General features: G+C 39.4%; 1 protein-coding gene across 2 annotated transcripts; it reads right to left on the bottom strand.

The window, feature by feature from the left end:
- Nucleotides 1-589: 589 nt before the first annotated feature.
- On the bottom strand, nt 590-13,593 carry CD274 (CD274 molecule). 2 transcript variants are annotated; one of them, XM_084305745.1, is made up of 9 exons: nt 13,342-13,593; nt 12,348-12,473; nt 9,229-9,297; nt 8,170-8,523; nt 7,410-7,691; nt 6,074-6,181; nt 3,594-3,650; nt 2,616-2,681; nt 590-1,640 (listed from the first exon to the last, which is right to left on the bottom strand). In XM_084305745.1, the coding sequence occupies exons 2-9, from the start codon at nt 12,376-12,378 to the stop codon at nt 1,618-1,620; spliced, it is 990 nt and encodes a 329-aa protein (XP_084161871.1). In that variant the 5' UTR covers nt 12,379-12,473; nt 13,342-13,593; the 3' UTR covers nt 590-1,617. The 2 variants fall into 2 exon arrangements, with proteins under 2 accessions (XP_084161871.1, XP_084161872.1); XM_084305746.1 differs by lacking the exons at nt 12,348-12,473; nt 13,342-13,593 and adding an exon at nt 11,334-11,730.
- Between the last annotated feature and the right edge of the window lie 4,524 nt (nt 13,594-18,117).

The following is an 18,117-nucleotide window of genomic DNA, read 5'->3' as shown; positions in this document are numbered from 1 at the left end:
AATTGAAAATTGGTCATTGCCTTCAGTGACAATAGAATAGAGGCTTCAAAAATGTTTTGGGAAGCCGAAGGGGATGTCCAAGTTCACATTGCATCCTTGTAGTCAAACAGCATGAATCAGTATGAGAACATGCAAGCTCTGCAATGAATTAATCACTTCACAGTAACTTATTTCACTTAACTTAGGTCTACTGTCGCAATACTGATTATGAGAAGCATTTCTCTGTATACTCTTCTCTGTAAGGCAGCTTACTTAGACATACTAAATACAACTTTATATTAGCTAGATTGAAACCACTAGCAATGAAGACCTGGTCTGAGGCTTGCATTTGCATCTCTAGGAATGCACAACAAACTAACTTACTTTAAACTGAAAAAATATAATTTGAGTCCAGTGAGATTCCAGATATTCACTGTCTTGTCTTTGTGAGAGCCATCAGAGACTATACGTCTCTAATGAGACACACAGAGAACAGTGTGTGTCTACACCCTAATCTCAGGTACCTGAGTTTTCCACAAACAGCATGAGTAGTCCTAATACCACATATTAACAAGTCAAAGATGAAAAAAAAAAAAGCCACAAGAAAAATGAAACATATTTTATTAAAAAAATATAATGGAATATAACTGTGAACAGTATTGCAATAAATAATTTTGATCTGTGTATGACAAACAAACAAACAAACAAGCTATGCACCTTGAAAAATGTAACAAAGCAGTAGCTTAGGAAGTGGGATCCAGGAGTACATTCCATCAGCATTTCTGAACTAAATCACAAGAACATACATTTCATGTCCTGACAGTGAGAAGGTTCCTCCTCTGTTGCCAGGATGAAAAAAAGGCAGTCCAAATCAAGAGCTGCTCTTTCTGAAGGTCCAAAGAGTTGCATTATCCCCAAATGGTAAATCAGAAGAGTAACAAGCAGTAACCAAGTAGTGCCAGCTAAATCAAAAGGAAATTAAAATCCCCAAAACAACTTTTTCAGAGAAAGGAACTTAGTATTATCTAATGATTTCCCAATCACAGTTATCAAGAAGGTTACAATGCCCATTTCAGACTTAGCTCTGAGTAACCAATATTTTAAGATCTACAGTTAAGAAGACAGAAAAATGCCCTGTATGTATGGCACCTTCTCTTGTTGCACCCATATCTTTTATGTGGACCAAAGTATTGAAAACATTCTTTACAAGCTGGAGGAAAAAATCTCTACACTGAACTGAGAGCTCAGGCATGTTAAAAAAAAAAAAAAAAAAAAAGTGCAGAAAATGGACTATTTAAGAATTAGCTATGAAATTCCTTATGGTCATGGACCTAAAGTGCTTTACCTTAAAGACATTTTTAAATAGGATGTGTTCCTGAAAGTGCATAAAATTGAGAAAGCAGAAATGTGGACATTTAAATAAACACTTTCATACATAGTCACATATACAGAGGCCTGAATCCAAGGGCCTTTTATGATATGACAATTCTATTAACTTCACTGCAGTTTTCCTACGTAACAATAATATGGAAGAAGGTTGCAACCACAGAATAAAAACAAAATATTAGTATCTCCCTGAATACATAGAGCACAGAACAGCAGAACCATCAAACCTTCAGAAAACTTCCCCTGCTTTCTCTAAGTCTTCTCAATATGTATATCTGTAAAAGGAAGAATTACATTAAAAAAATCAAATCACAAAATGATAAAATAACAGAACATTTCATGGCTTTGTGACTCTTTCACAGAGTTTAGTGGAAGCAAGAAAAATTCCTTTCATTGTCAGAATGAAAGATCTAAAATGAAATTAATATAAAGGTCATGTAGAGGGTGAACATGGCAGGAAGTAAAGTGGTAGTTCAAACACACAGGTGGAAAGTGCTCTCTGAATAAATAGTGATATTTCTGTGGCTTAAGTCATTCTTTCTTTCAAAATCCAATACATTTTCTAGTGCCCTATTGTCAGTATCCCTAGCAGTGTAACCTTAAGCCCTAACATTTTGACTCACAGATCTGGACCTGCTTGCCCTTGTTTAGGTGTTTGTAAGGTTTAACAAGGAGGGATATGGAATGTAATTTAAGTGCTTTAGAGGTCAGAAAGAAGGTGAAAGAAAAACTTCAGTAATTTCACTTTTCTGGTTTACACCAGGATCTACTTCAGGGGTTTCAGAGATTCAGTTACTTATTTTCTTGCTTTGCTGTGTCAGAATCTCATAGCTTGATACCACTTGAGTGGTAGTGATGGGCCAAGGTCTCCAGGTCTCCCTCTCCACCATCACCATCACTCCTTTGGTTGTGCTGGCACAACTATTTTTGTAGAAAAATATGAGCTAGATACAAGACTAATTTGTATATTTATATATCGTATCTTCTTTTGTAGGGCTTTTTTTTTTTTTTTAACTAGATTAGTTATTTTTATATATCTCCCAGCAGACAGATAGAGCTGACAGTTAATTTCTAAGAGGTAATAGAAGGCTAAGCTCTTGAAGACTCTATCTGTTGAAACAAGGAACTAGATAAAGTAGCCATGAATCAAGAGTCATGAATCCAGACTTAGGTCATTAGACGTGATGACAACAAATGATTTATGCTGTGTGAAATTTGCTACTATTTTTACCATTATCATTTATACTTACATTTCAACTCTTCCTCTTCAATATGAGGACCTCTCCAGTCATGTGTATCCTTATCTTTTGGCAGCTCTTAAAACAAACCATAGACATACAGATAACAGTCAGCACAAATTAAACTACTCATATAGTGATAAATCTTTGTAAAAAGGTGCTGTCTCAGGCCTACCAGGAAGCACGTGACTTAAACACAGGCCAGGGAAGAGACTAATACCAAATATCGTGTCCATTTGGGGCAAGTATAGTTACAAGAAGTTTTCTTCAGGGGAAAAAAAAAAAAAAAAAAAGTCTATATGAACTAACTTTCATAGAGTAGTATAGTTTAAAGCAGTTTCTAAATAAAACCAAACAACAAATAAAACACACACAAAAAAACCACTGTAAGCCATCACAAGAGAAGGCTAAAGGATTTTAATCTCTTCTCTCCCTCTTTAAATATTAAATGTCTCCACTTTCACCTCCATTGCTAATTGTCGTGGTACTGGTCATCCAGTAAACTTTACTAACTAGCACTAGTATCTCAACAGGAGGAAAAAGAAGCTATTAGAGAACTTTCTGTGATCCTCTCAACAGCCTCAAACGCACATTATAATACTGGAAATAACACATGATCAATGTACCTAAAACTCCAGATCAGATTCTATGCACCAGGATGTGCTGCCATCCAACATACTGAGGTGTACGTTCCAGGCAGCAGGTCTCATCCTGTCACTGACTTCCTAAATCACAGACTGTACCTGCTTCTAGAACAGGTATGCTTTTTTTTTTCTTCACGTTTTCTTTTCAAGAAGTTAACAGAGTAATCAAAACTGACTCTTCAATTTCTACTTGTCACTTAAACAGAAAGTAGAAAGCAAAACAACAGCTGAATGTAGTTTTGCCTATTGTAGTCACCATGACAGAATGGATTCTCAATTAAAGAATAATTTCTCAGTTATTTCCACAAGAGTCACACTGAGATAGATTTATGCCATAAGTACATACTTGCTATATTCATTGATGAGTTAGCCATGCACGTTCTCTTGTCCTTACTTGTACTAGCTGAAAAACAGTAAGAGACAAAAAACAAATCAAAAGCAAAATACTCATTTTAGATCTAGTACGGACTTAAGCACACTGGTAGGAAGGGTACTCTTAGCATAGTGTCATGATGGTTCTCAAAACTCTCCACTTCTTCAAAGGCTTTAAGATGTACTCTTTAGTGCCCGTGGTCTGCCAGTTCTCCTTCTTGTTTCCTTTCTAGTTGCAAAACCATTGGCATCCTATACTAATATGACAGAAAAGTACTCGTTCAAAGTTTTTTTTCACCCAGAATTTGAACATATTGTGCAACAGAGAACAAGGAGGGAGACAAAAGGGGGGAAAAGCACATCTTCCAGGGAGGTTCTGTTCTTAAAGAATCATCTGGCTGTTGATCTAGGATAGCCTGGGTTTTAAAGGAAAAACACTCTCACTACTTTAGCTTCTCAATCAATTTGTTGTTTATGACACACATATATATAGCATAACCATGTTAATCACATATATCATGTTAATCAAATACACATGTATGTATATATATATATATATATATACATTATCATGTATACATGCACATGATAAAGAAAACTCAAGCAACCTAGGAAACTTCTGACCTTCACTGAAATCCCCAGATGGGAATCTTCAGAGAAGTCAAGGATTTTGCTGTCCCTTCTTCCACTTTCATGTTCTACTCCTGTTCCTACTATGTTCCTAGCAGTATACTCTTAGACATGTAGGTTACGTACAGCCTTACTGCAGCCTGTTAACGTCTCCTGCAAGCCTGCTAAACTTTATGAACACTTCTCCCAGGACATGTTTCCATAGCATCTATTCATGAGATAAGTTTGTAACGTGAATATCCACATTAAATTCTATCATGTATTTCATGGATTTTGAACATGAAGACTCGCTGTAGATGTTGTGGTTTTGTGTTATTTGCAGCCAGAAACTGGTGCTGTTTCTGACTTTCACTAGGAAAGAGAGAGCTGGCAGACAGGAAAACCAGTTCTGGTGCACAGCCTGAGAAAGCACATCTCTCTTAGTGTACAAAGTTTTGAGACAACCCTTGATATGACATTGCAACTAGCCTTTGCATTAGTTCCAGCTTAATTTCATGGCAGCTACCCATTTACATCTACTATAAAATTGGGGAATTTCAAAAGAAGAACTCAGGTTACTGTCTTGTTCATTTTCATCTAGTAACATTTAACTGAATCATGTCAGTACGTTACTACAATGCTAAGAGTACTGTATCAATGCCTCTAGTACTTTTTTTCTGCATGAAGCTTGACAAGAAAAAAAAAAGCTCAAAAACTATTTGGAAGGAAAAAAAAAAAAAGGAGCTATAGCTATAGATAAGATAAAAAAATAAAAATCACAAATTTATTATAATTTGAGGAAGAGTTCCAGCCAAAAATAGAATGTTCAGAAAAAGACGCTTTCCTTCTGATATTTTCAAATGAGTCCCAATGAATGTTCTGAGGTTTGAATGACTTTATTGTATGTGCTAAAAAGTAAAAAAGTATCACTGATTACAAAATCCTTGAACAAATCCATCATCCCATAAGGAAGGGATGTATGTGTGTGTGTGTATAAAGTACTTACTTCAGGTTATGCGACACATTTCACACTTTTTTTTTTAATCTTGGTGCATAAGTGTATTATTTTCATGCATGAACACATTAAAATTAGTTCTCCAAGGTTTTCCTCTGGCTTGTAGCAAATTAAAACAAATTACTGCCAATGCTTTCAGTGTAGTGTGATGCTGAAAATATCCAATTCAAGTCAGTCAAGTGAACTGAAAAACCTCAAAACTGAACAAAGAAATGGAACAAGAGGTATCAAGCTTCAGTGCAAACCTCTTGTGAAAAAAAAAAATAATCTTTCAGACTCAAAATGTTGGACATATCACTTCATGTGTAATGTACCATTTTAATGGTATTTTAGCCAAAATGGAGATATATCTACAGTCCATAACAGATCATTAAAAAAAAAAATGCACACAGTTCAGAGATTGCAGCAAAAAATCTTTAAAAAAAAAAAAAATGAAAGTGCCCTATCTGTTCTGAGCATTCAGGTCCCCAGTTAAAAGGGAGGACACAGAATAGCTTCCATTTCTACTAGGTGCATAAACTCTGCTTTGGTGGTTCAACAGATTAAATACTAATCGTATTGCTCTACCTCATTACCTGTAAGAAAAAGTAATAACGATCCATGGTAAATGGTCTGTGAGGGACTGACAACCTCTTCCACTCTGCTAACTTAACAGCTAGCATCTGATTAGATCAGGTGAGGAAACAAAAATAAACTGTGGTAAAAAATGAATGGTTTCAGGATGAAGGATCTAAGGGAGGCTTTTATTATTTCATCTCACCTCTTTGAGGATGAATCAACAGAACAGATTGATAGCAACTGCCATACACCAAAATAAATAACTTGAATACCTTTTCTTATGCAGAGAATAAATAGCACTGATCCAACGAGAGCAATCACGATGACAATTGCCCCAACAAAGCGTCTGCTCTCAGGCCGAAGCACATCATCAGCTGAATCTTCAGGAAAAACAAGTAGGGGAAAGACATTGCAGAATTACATAAGCTTCTCCCTTTTTCTTTCATTTTCATCCTATTACTTTTGCTATGAGCATTCTAGATGGACGTGGTAACAGACTTTTAGTTTGCATCAGCATCACCTGGTGCTGATGATGCGCTTCAGCGTATCTCGTTACCCCATTAAAGGCAAAAGAGATAGAACATATTCACATCTATCTTTCCTTCCTGTATTCCATATGATAGTGCCTTTCCTTCCTGTCACAAATCCTGTTTATCACCAAGGTACAAAGTCTACATCCAGCTTAAAGTCCTTCTGTCAGGACTACAGGAAACAGCTGTTAGAGAAAGAGTCCCTGTGTTGTGGTAAAGCTATAATGCATACAGGTGGCTTCCTTGAAACCCAGATGCATTTCTTGTCAGAACTGAACTCACCCTCTCACCACCCTTTGAAAGGCTTACATAGCTTTCCTTCTATGAGCTGACTGTTTCCACCCTTGTCACTCCCAAAAAGCATGCCAGCACCATCATTTTTAAGACTGCACAAGGAAGTGGACCATGGAAATGACCAGAGTAACAGTCTGATAAACAGTAATATCGCTTGTGAGCTGGCTCTCCAGCCTAGCTGAACCATATCATAAGTACAATGCAAAAAGGAAGAGTAAGCAAAAGTAGTAGGTGTGGTACCCAATTAAAAGGTCTAATAGGAAATTGTATTGGTCTTTGTGTATCTTCCCTCAATCCACATTTTATCAGGAAAAATATTTGTGTGAAATTTGTTAAAATTAAATATGGTCACAGCAAAAGCTGTATTCATAGGAAAAGACCGGTTTGTTCAAATTTACTCATCATCAAAACAGAATGGTTTTTGAAAGGTGTATTTAATTTACATGGAAAGGTCTCATTTCTAGACTTTTTTGAAAGTTTTAAAAGCTACAAGCTTTTCAAATAATTGAACATTTTTAACAGGTTCATACGCAATTACCATGTAGGTGAAATTTGTGTAGGTCATGCAAAATTTTAACCATGGAACAACTAGATCCTTCCACACAAGCATAATGAACATGTTGGTATGGTGGAAGTGTACATTAATAGAAAAATGTAACACACAGGTATTTCTTTTTAGCCTTTTCAAAATTACACAGGAAAAAAAAAAATGTCTGATCCAACTGGGACAAAATTACAGAATATCTTAAAATGCATTACTTTAAATGAAATTTACAAAAGTTACCTGCTATGTATAAAATTGCAGATGTATTTTTTTGAAGCTCCTTATTCCAGAAGATACAACGAAAATTCTCGTGAGTCCTATTTTTGATTGTGAGTGTACTTGTTACACGATACAGCTGGTCACTTCCAGTTTCATAACTTGTATCTGCCTTATCAGTCAAATCCTCATATTCTCCATTTTGCCATATCACTTCAGCTTTTGGGTATCCTTCTGATTGACAGGTTAACTTCCATTCCTTGTGTCCTGTGCTCACCACTCCTTGGGTTATGTTTCTATAAGGAGCTAAAGAAATTAAATAAGATGATTACCAGGAGGAAGCTAAAAGAACAACACATATAAGCAAGATACCTTTTCTTTATCCCCAAGGATAAGGCCCTTGGGCCAAGTTTCTGTGCTTGGGCCAACCTTGGCTTCTGTAAATAATACTCCTGATTGACAGAAAAAGTAAATATCACTGTTGTGTGTCTCTACAGTAATTGAGATACAGGGTTTATTACAGTGTTGACACTGTTCTGGAAGTTGCAATAGCTTTCTGATCTTTGCTCTGTCTAAATGGTTTTTGCCATACCATATGTCTGGAAAATAAAGGACAGAACATGGATTCCACATAGATGAAGACAGCTGTGCAGTGGCCACGAGGCTTTTCCTGTCTCCAGAGAGCTTTCTTGAAATGCTAGTGCAGACACGCCTTCCTTCCAGGATGCCCCCAAAATCTTTCAACAGTATCATCTAGCAGTGAACATCCTGTGTTAGAACTCACCCTGAACCTTCAGATTGATGGTCTTGTAGTCAGCTCCCCCATAGTCAATAAGACAGCGGTAAAGCCCTGCATCTCTGAGCTTCACGTCCATGATCTGAAGGAGAGACTGCCCCAGCTTCAGATTCTCTTTCGACAATTTTATTCTCCCCCTAAAGTCACTGTGCTGACTTTTGAAGTCTTCCTCCCCTTTGAAAAGTACATACACATCCTTTCCAAGTTCATCTTTTTTTTCCCAGCTGACACTTAGATCTCTAAACTTTAATTTCCCATTCACTGGAAATGTGCATTCCATGGTCACATTGTTGCCTAGTTCCACGATGTAGAGTGACTGGGGAGCTTCAACAGTGAATAAAGCTGAAAAACAAAATTTGAAAAAAAACTTAATTTTCCAATTATAAGCCTAATTTTGAAAGTCATGCTTTATCAAACACACCGTATATATAAGTATACATGACATTTTAAGGACTAAAAGTATCTGCCATGTTCTTAAAGTTAAACTTTTTTGCATGCATTTTCCCACGTTTGTTCACAAACAGAGCTATTTATACCTGCAGAAACCTGCTTTGTGCACAAATGCACAAAAAAGCAGTATGTGTATATTAAAAATAGCTGTATGCATGCACACACCCCCTCAGATGTTGCTTTCAGAACACCACTACAGTACCAGGCAATTGTTAGTGCCTCTTATGAGAATGTTCTGTTCATATAAACGTCAATTCTTTTTACACAGGATTTTCAAAAATACGTAACAATTCTCAAGCCTCACACTGCCACAAAAGAAAATTTCGTGTAATGCAAATAGTACCTTGTCGTAATTACTGTCTGGGCTGAACACTGACAAGGATTTTAACCTGCCCCCATATCAAACCGTCCATATTAAGCACATTAATCTAGTTTAATGTAAAAGCATATGATGACCTTTCTATGTAAAACAGTAAGCTAAAAAACCCCAAACACCAACACCTGCAGGAAAACTGAGAGGTTAACATTTCCATGCCTACACGTAGAAAAGAAAGACACTTAAATAGTTCTGCTACTTCTTACAACTCAGCTTCTTACCATTTAGGAAACACCAGTAGAATGAAAACATATACAGAAGCAAAGGCTTTTCCATGATGTAGGTAGAACCTAAAATGATAAAATAATCAAAGAACATTAATCTCTGCTTGTTTTCTAACTTTCACTGTAAAATATACTTCACACTCACTCCACACAAAGAACTAGACACAAGGCACTGAGTTCCACTCTAGTAAAAGGGATGACAAAATTGTGTTTGGGTCAGGCAGGGGTGGGTCCTTCCTGGACGGGTCCAGGAAGAGCAACTATGTTCATTTCCTTTAAACAAATTCCTTGCTTATGGTGAAACATGGATTTTATCACTTCCATCAATTACTAAACAATTACTCACAAATTCCCAGATGTTCCAATAAACCGTAGAAGGAAGTGTCCTTCCTGCTTGAAGAGGAGGGAGGATTTTTTCTACACGCATTCACTGGAGGGAACAGAACTCAGTTCTTCCCACCAGTTGGCCTTACTTTAATGTACTGTGAACACAACCCACTTTATGACACCTGGTTTCACAGTCCTGATCACAGGGCTTGTGAAGTTGCACATATTCTGAGTGGAATTTATGTGGTAAGTAACAACTTCATGAGCATTCACACAACAGTGCCTTTGTAAAACAGTGACACAGAAAGCCTACAAACTCTGCTTTCTTGAATTTCTGCTGCTTTACCTCTGAGTATGCAAATTACATCAATTTTCCAAGAGATTCCTTCCCCTCTTTACTGATATGGCTTTTATACTCCTAGACAACACTTAAACTTAGAAAACACTGATTCACGTCAATTCTCACACTCACCTTCACGTGCCCACTGCACGTGCATTTTAAGTCAGAGCAGTACTAGGACCAAACAGTGCCATCATTTTTCAAATCACTCTCAAGAAAAAATTAAGCTGACTTTAACGGAAATCTTTTGTGAGTACAGAGAACTCTAAGTTTTTATCTAAATAAAACTTGCATTTTGGATACCCAAACAGACACAGAAATAAGGAAAGATTGCATTCAACCGTTTTCTAGTGGTGGTTTCAGCATTTGCATAAGAAATTAGGCAACTGTGATAACCATCAAATTTCCTAACTCCTTAAATTCTCACTGGACTGCAAATCCTACCATTGTAAGTGTTTTTCTTTCTTTGGTTTTCAACATTAAGATGATAAAAAATTAACCATATTGCCCTGAGTCATTAAGACATGTGACTTCACAGTAACTTAGATTAAGAGGATTAGCTTCAAGAGAATTTGATTCAAGCTACTCTTTTCCTCTGACAGATGCTCCCTGATCCCAACAGGACATTTGCAGAAGGCAATACAGATGGAGCTGAGAAAGGGATCCAATCTAACACATGGGACATTCTCCTAAAAAGGACAGGAAAAAACAGAGACCCTCATGATGAAAGATTTGTTCCGTTGATGAATAAATTCTTTATGTGGTTAGGTACCCAATTCATTCTTTAACCACAAATGATGTTCTCAAAAGCACTAGCAACTTGCTGCCTGTGGGTACCTATGAGTTTCTGGTGACGCACATGCATCAAAATGCCTCTGTCATTATGCCACTGCCTAAGAAACAAAGCAGGTCAGCACTCCAACTAAGCTCCAGAGCAAAGCTGCTCAAACAAGATAGAGAAATACTGGTCTCACAAGTGTGCCCTGATTGTACTTACTCTAACACATCCTACAGCACAGTGAGCCTCTGACACTGACCGAGTAAGTGTGCAGGTGTTCTGTGCTCCCAATGGCAGAATGACCGGAGCTGCAGTATGCTCATGCCCAAAACACAGTCTACTCTCTTCAAAGCAGACAGAGACCAGAGCTGAGAGGCTGCCCAGAAAAAAACAGCATGTGGACTACTGTCATGGGATGATAATCATACCTGGGCATGCATTGCCTATGGTACCCGCTATTGTGTAGGCATTACCTCCAGGAGAGGTGTTCTGATTAACTGCTGGGAGAGGGATGATAATGATAGCCAGTAAGCTCTTCTATGGTTCTCAGACCTGCGACTCTATCCTGAAATTGTAAAACTCTAATTTCTACACTTTCTCCCATTGCAGAGGAAGACAAGCCTTGCTACACACAAAAAATGTATGAGTATTACTTACAAAATTCCTCAAGACCAAGAAAGTATGCGGTTGTAATCAATTTTTCACTTCCAGGGAGAAGAAAAGTAGGTCCAGGTCAAATCCAAATGCATGCGAAAAAACTTGCTGCAGTAACCATTACAGACCTTTCTTCTTTTTTACCCTGAGCAGAAGCAGACACTAGCTGGCTCAGCTGAACCTGCTTGAGACCCAGACGCCAATCAAAGATCTTCACCAAAGCTCACTGTTTTTCTTACAGAGCCTACCAAAATGCCCCTTCTTTCCTTCTGATGATTTCTGGTATCTATGGATAACACCGTTCCATAAAAGCAAAAAGATATTCACAGCAAAAAGTAGTCTTCAGTGTTGCTGCCTGTTTGGTTTCCTCACAATCCAATGGAGATGACAGGAAGAACAGAACTATTTGACCAAGTCTTCTTGTGACAGCACTTAAATGTTGATTAACTCCACCTACTCCTTCAGGAAACTTCCCCATAACAGGAAAATTCCCCACTGGGGAAAATTCTCTATTGCTACCAGTGGTTCACAGTAACAAGACACTGTTGGGAAAATTAGTACATAAAATGCCATAGACATTTTAAGAAACATATCATCTCATTACAGCAATATGTGAGCAACAGCCCTTAGTATGTTAATACCAAGCGACAGTTTTTACCATGTGTGGTACTGAACTAACAATGACTGGAAATTTCTGCACAACGTATTGCGTGTGTGAAGGTCATAAATAGGAATAAACTGAAGAGCACCGTCTACCCTTCTCCGGGATAACAGATCCTCGCTCTACAAGATCAGAGCATGGTCATGCCTCTTGCTGTGCCACTGTGTGGTACAAGACTTGTTAAGCCTGTGTGTTAGCTTAGCAAAAATAAATAAATAAATAAATAATAATGATAAAAAAACAAGCATGAAAAGCCAAAAGATGCTACTTACATTAACCTGCTCACTGTTAACGGGATAACCTTGTCAACAGCACAAAATATGACTTTAAATGTATTTCAGTGTAAGTTCACTCACCTATGTTGCCTTCACGCATCTCAAAAAACATTTGAGATTCTCCGATGAGTTAAAATACTGTGAAATGACCACTTCAAAGTTTTCAGGAAATGTTTTCTTCTTTCTACCTGGCAGCCTACTCAGTACCTGTCATGGAAGCAAAAGCACGTAACAGACAAAATTGGTAAGAGCTGGGCTTTTTGCTTCAAGTGTGGGAGGAACATGACAGCAGTATGTGAAACAGCTGAATGTAACCTTTAGGTTCTCATAACCTGAAACTACCTTAGCAGGCTGAGGGGGTGGATTTCCACAATAGGTGAGACTGATGAAGTCTTATTTCCACTGGTTTCTTCTGTGCTTAAAAACACATTTACTGACATTTTGTTTTTTTCAGAAACAAAGGCGCAAAAAAAAAATTAAAAAAAAAAATCTGTGAAGTTATGACTTTGAGACCACAAAAGCCATTGTCGTAGCCAGCCCTCAGAGTCATTAATTCAGTTTCCCCTTTTTCATTGCTTGCCTTGAGCTCACAGGGCTGGACTTTCCATCCAAGTGTTTAGCAGCAAGCAAAAGACCACGGAGGTTATTTTTACAGTTACATATATATATATATATATATATATATATGTAAGTATATGTATATATATATATTTTATAGGTAGGTATACAGATACAGTGTATAGACAATTATATACAATGTATTATAGCATAAACGATGGCTGCGTATATATATGTGTGTGTGTATATGTGTATATATATATATATATATATATACACATTTTATAGCATAGACAACTGCAGTGGTGTTTTTTTGTTTGTTTGTTTGTTTTTTTGGGGGGTGGCTTTTTTTCTCTCTATTTTTCGGGAGGGGTGTTGCTGCCCCACAGCACAGACGGAGACCCCCCCTCCCCCGCCCGTCGCTGCTCCCCGTGGTCTCCGGGCGGCGGTCCCGGCCCCCCCCCTCCCCACCACCACCGCGACCCCCCCGCTGCCTCCCGGCCCGGCTCCCCCCTACCTGCCGCGGCCGCCTCGCTCCCTGCCGGCCCCGGCGGCTGCTGCCGGGGCTGTGCGGGGCGGCTGGAGGCGGCTCCGGCCCGCCCCAGCCCGGCCCGGCCCGGCCCGGCCTCCGCGCTCAGCGCCAGCCCTCAGCCCCCGGCCGCCGGGAAGTGCTGCGAGCTGCGGTCCTCGGGCGGCCACGAAGGGGCCTGAAAAACACCCCCGGGCGGCTGAGGCATCGTGCCGGGAGTCAGGCAGCTGCCCCCGAGGCTTTCCCATTCCTGAACGCCCGGCGCTGACGGGAAATAAAACCGAAAGCGGAACGGGGTGCCCCGGGGTGTCCCCCCCCACCCCCCCGGCACCTCTGCCGCCACCGCCGCCCTTGGGAAGCGCAGCACCGGGTGCGTGGCTCCCGCAGCTGCTCCCGTAACTTTCCCAAAAGACTTCAGCCCCCAAGCAGGGACATTGCTCAGGGCACTCGTGAGCTAAAGAACGAAAACGTGCGCTGAGGCACTGCTAAGTGCTTCAGGAAATTCAAGGAAACTCAATGTAATCACACACAGATGGGTACTGGGGCATGCTGAGGATGATCTCTGCTCCCTCTGCCATAAATGTCAGGCACTGCCATCTCCTGTACACTCTTAGCATTATTTTATTTTATTTATTTATTTATTTATTTATTTTTGCGGGGCTGTAGACCAGCAGATGGGTGGCAGGTGAGCACCCCTCCTGATAAGCCGGCAGGTTTCCTGTTGGCACAGTGTGCTGCTGTGGAAAAAAGCTCCTCTGCACCCCCGCAGGGGGCAATGTCAGGGAGGGGAGCCCACGCATACGCTGTCCCAGGGCCACCACAGGAGCCACCAGCCTGCCAGAAGCCCACCTCCACAGAGGAGCACAGGGGCATGCGGGACGGTGGGAAGCCAAGTTGAAGACTCAGAGGAAGGGACACCGTGCCCGGGCCCCCAGGTTGTCCCATAACTGTGGGACATTATCAGATGCTGAGGAAAAACACTTCAGGATTGCACTGGGCTTATTATGGAATGTTAAGGGTGGGAAAAAGCAGCTATCAGGGTAGTTGAAGTCCCCCATATGAGGACCAGGGCTTGTGAACATGAGGCTGCTTCTACCTGTCTACACAGGACCTCATCTGCTTGGTCTTCCTGATCAGGTGGCCTGTAGCAGACCCCTACTCTAATGCCCTGTGCCCCTACACTTAAGCACTCTGCCATCTCCTCATCCGCCCTAAAAAACAAAACAAAACAGGAATTTGAGGAGTTGGAATCAAATTTACACATTACGTTTTGTCCTTCCAGTTCAGATTGGTGCCGTTCATGGAGGTAATTACTGTAACTAATTAATCTAATATTGCATATATTTAAAATTGCTTGGTAATAAATATGACATTGTTTACTGGCATACTTGAAAGTACTTAAACAGATAGGTACTGTACCTAAAAATAAAGCTACACAAAAGCAGACAGGTCTGAGAAACCTCTTTCCAGTCAGAACAACAAATGACTATGAAGACATTCCCAGAATGAAGAGGAAGCTTCTTGTTTAAGTGCAACATTACTAAGCTGATAAGTGCTTTAGTTAACTAAGAGGATTAGATAACACTGGGACTTCCCTTATTGCAAACAAAAAAAATTGCTGTGTCAAAGCCAAAGGTTTAGAGGTCTGTGTAAATGCTTGCATTTTCAAAGTTCGTGTATCTATATACATTCATTTACTTCCTTTTCTCAAAAGACAAACCATAATAGGAAAACAAAAGAATCTTCAAGGATTGATTTTTTTTTTTTCATTAACCTTTAGATAGTAAAAATCTGGAATTTTTGCTGAACAATCCTTCCCAAAAGAGAAATACGCAACTCTCGCAAGCCAAAGAATTAATTACCATGGGATTAAAGAAGTCTTACAGTCATTTATGTTTACAGTCAGTACATTTTTAGTTACTCTGAAATGAAATCAATTAAGCAAACTGACACAGACACAAACTTCCTTTGCAAATATTTATACCACAGGCTATCTCTAGCATGATTTGATTACTTCTTAATTTTGTTTATGTAGTGGAAATTGTTTTACAAATTATTACGGTAAAATTCTAATAGATTCTTTCCACTGCACTACATACAAAGATAAGAGAAAAAAATGCCTGCGTTCTTTCCATCTTTTCATCTGGTTTTGTTTGTTTGTTTTGTTTTGTTTTGTTTAGGCTCCTTTTCTTTCACGTCATGCAAAAATCACATTTAATTTATCCAATGAACATCTAAATTGGCACAGGTAACAATTACTTCCCTTTTATATCTAGTCAGAAATATTTTATTCCTCGTGTAATTTAGGGCAGATAACAAATCAGAGGAGAAAATTAAATATGTTTCATCCATGGTGTATTTCCAGTGACTTTAATGGAATAATGGAGTAACAGAGACAAATCATCTGGGTGAATATGGGCCAGCTATGGCTTTCAGGAGTGTGTTGCATTACTCCATCTGCTTTGGCCGCAGACCAAGTATTTCCAAATTATTAATGCTGCTAATGTGCGTGGAAGTCAAAATTAAAATTAAAATTATGTTAAAATGGTTATCAACAGGCCATAGCCTGGGGCATTTGAAAAGAGCCTTTGCTTAAACATAGGTTTTATACTGCTGTGATCCACAGGACAATTTTTCTTGGCTGATGATGTGCCAGCACATCATAAATAAGGCACAGTACCAAAGTAGACTTGGCAGCATCACTTTGACCCAATCTCTGGCTCCCTGATTTTGCATTTGAAGTATTTGAAGTAGTACCAAGGCAGTGATGGAGCTGTAGATAGGTATCAATCAGCCCAGCAGGATATAGATTACGGATTTGATTGTGGCTTTTCAGAGTGTTTATGATTTCCTTTGAGCAATGTGCCTTAGGGAGGGGGAAGGTGAGAAATGGAACAGAACATGTCCCTCACTGATACCATCAATTCATGGGGTACCATGGATATTCATAGTATCAGTGAAATTGCTCAGCTTGTGTCTGGAGCAGCAAGCAGGTGTCAGTAAGGGAAGGCAGGAGCCACTGTCCATGTTGCATATGGGCTTCTCTCCAGCGACTGGAGTCTGGCATAGCTCAAACCTGCCTCCCCTCCACGTGCATAAACCACAGTGGCTCATTATGCCTCTTTCAAAACTAGTCTTCTTTCTCTACACTTCTTCAATCTCCAACCCTATCTTCAGAAACTATCCCCATTTCTCTAGCACGCAGCTACAGTTTCCCCCTATTCTTTATTCTGGGAAATTGAAAGGTGCTGCCTCATCACGTTACCTCCTCCACAGAAACCAGACCTTTGCAATACAGAGGTCTACCGGAACTGCAGCACAGTGGTTTACTGCACACTGGAATAGCAGTCTGCTCAGGAAAAGAAGAAATATGGACAGACTGAAATGGTTTTCTTGGCTGAAAGAGGGGTGGTGAGTGGGGGTGGATGACATTTTTGGTAAACTGCTTGGAGGGAAATTGGCATTCTCTGAAATTTACTAGTGAGAGACCCCTCAACCATGATTTTCTCCCCTGAGGCCCTGTTATAAAGAGGTACCAGTCTCTAGCTTGCAAGGGGAGGACTGCCATCTCGCGTGGAGCTGGAGTATAGCAGGAAATCTCTTCCCTGTTATCTCTGCAGCACACCAGTAAGCACGACCTCGGAGAGTTGGTGCCCCCTCCCTCTTCTCTTGGAGGCTGTAGTCTCCTGCGCATGCCGAGGTGGGCCTCTTTATGTCTGAGAATGTGTTGAATCTCGGTACAACCTTATGCACACATATAGTGAAGTCTCAGTGAAGTATGCCATAACAGGACTTTTCAACTTTCCTAAGACGGGCAGCTAGCATTTTAGGAAGGAGAAAAAAAAAAAAAGAAACCTTAGGTAAGCATTTTTGTTCAAGTGAGCACTACAATCACTCCAGTATAATTACTAGCTTTTGGTAAAAAAACTGGCTTTCAAAGGTGTATGCAGGATTTTGTGCTGTGGTTCTTCATCCTTCCAAGTGTTTACACCTATAAGCAGTTAAATCAACAGACTTACTCTATACTGTAAAATGAGTTTGTGAATTAAGTGGACTACTCAGCCAAACACTGTGACTTGAAAATACATCCTGCCATCACCTTTTTAATGGATGTATCTCCTCACAAACTGCATGTGTTCAAGAGATCAAATATTTTCAGAGGCATTTTCAAGATATCACAAAAAGGGTATCTGCAAGTTCTTAGAAAGACCTGAAGTAAATTTAAGTAATTTTCTATATCAGAAAAATATATATATTTTTTTCTTCTTTATCTTTCTCCTATTTTTGCCTTGCCATTAAAAAAAATAAAGGAGGGTCATCATGGAAATAACACAAAAAATAATTCTGTGAGAAAAAGACACCTTCTTTTCAGACATTAAAAAAAAAAAAAAAAAAAGCCTGCAAAAATGTATGTGTTTAGAAAATGTATGTATTTAGAAAACATACAAATACTGACAGCAAGAATCATTGTCAGGTTAAGACATCAGCAGATGCAAGAATTTTAAAATGACAGTCACTGCTGAGAATCAGATTCATAGAAAAGTCAGGGTTGGACGGGACCACGGAGATCAGCTGGTCCAACCTTTCATGGTAAACGCAGGCCCTATACAAGATTGTCTAACACTGTACTGTCAAACCTTGAAAGTGTCCTTAGAAGTCTCTGTGAGGCTGAGTTTGAGGCGCTGTATAGCAGGCTGGTGTTTGGCTCTTTAGTGAGATACTCTTCAGTCCTGAAAGAAGAGTCCTGGGGATCCTACCCAGTAT

This window comes from Netta rufina (assembly GCF_964035555.1).
Source record: "Netta rufina genome assembly, chromosome: Z".
Classification (NCBI taxonomy): Eukaryota; Metazoa; Chordata; class Aves; order Anseriformes; family Anatidae; genus Netta; species Netta rufina.
Note: the sequence above shows the minus strand (reverse complement) of the source record. Positions and strands in the feature narration are given on the sequence as shown.

Excerpts from the sequence above, each read along its gene's own strand:
- CD274 (XM_084305745.1), bottom strand. The coding sequence starts at position 12,378 with ATGTTTTTTGAGATGCGTGAAGGCAACATAG. Across the intron at positions 7,692-8,169 it reads CATCAATCTGAAGGTTCAGG|CTCCTTATAGAAACATAACC; the intron begins GTGAGTTCTAAC and ends TAATTTCTTTAG. Across the intron at positions 1,641-2,615 it reads TGAAGAGGAAGAGTTGAAAT|ATATACATATTGAGAAGACT; the intron begins GTAAGTATAAAT and ends TTCCTTTTACAG.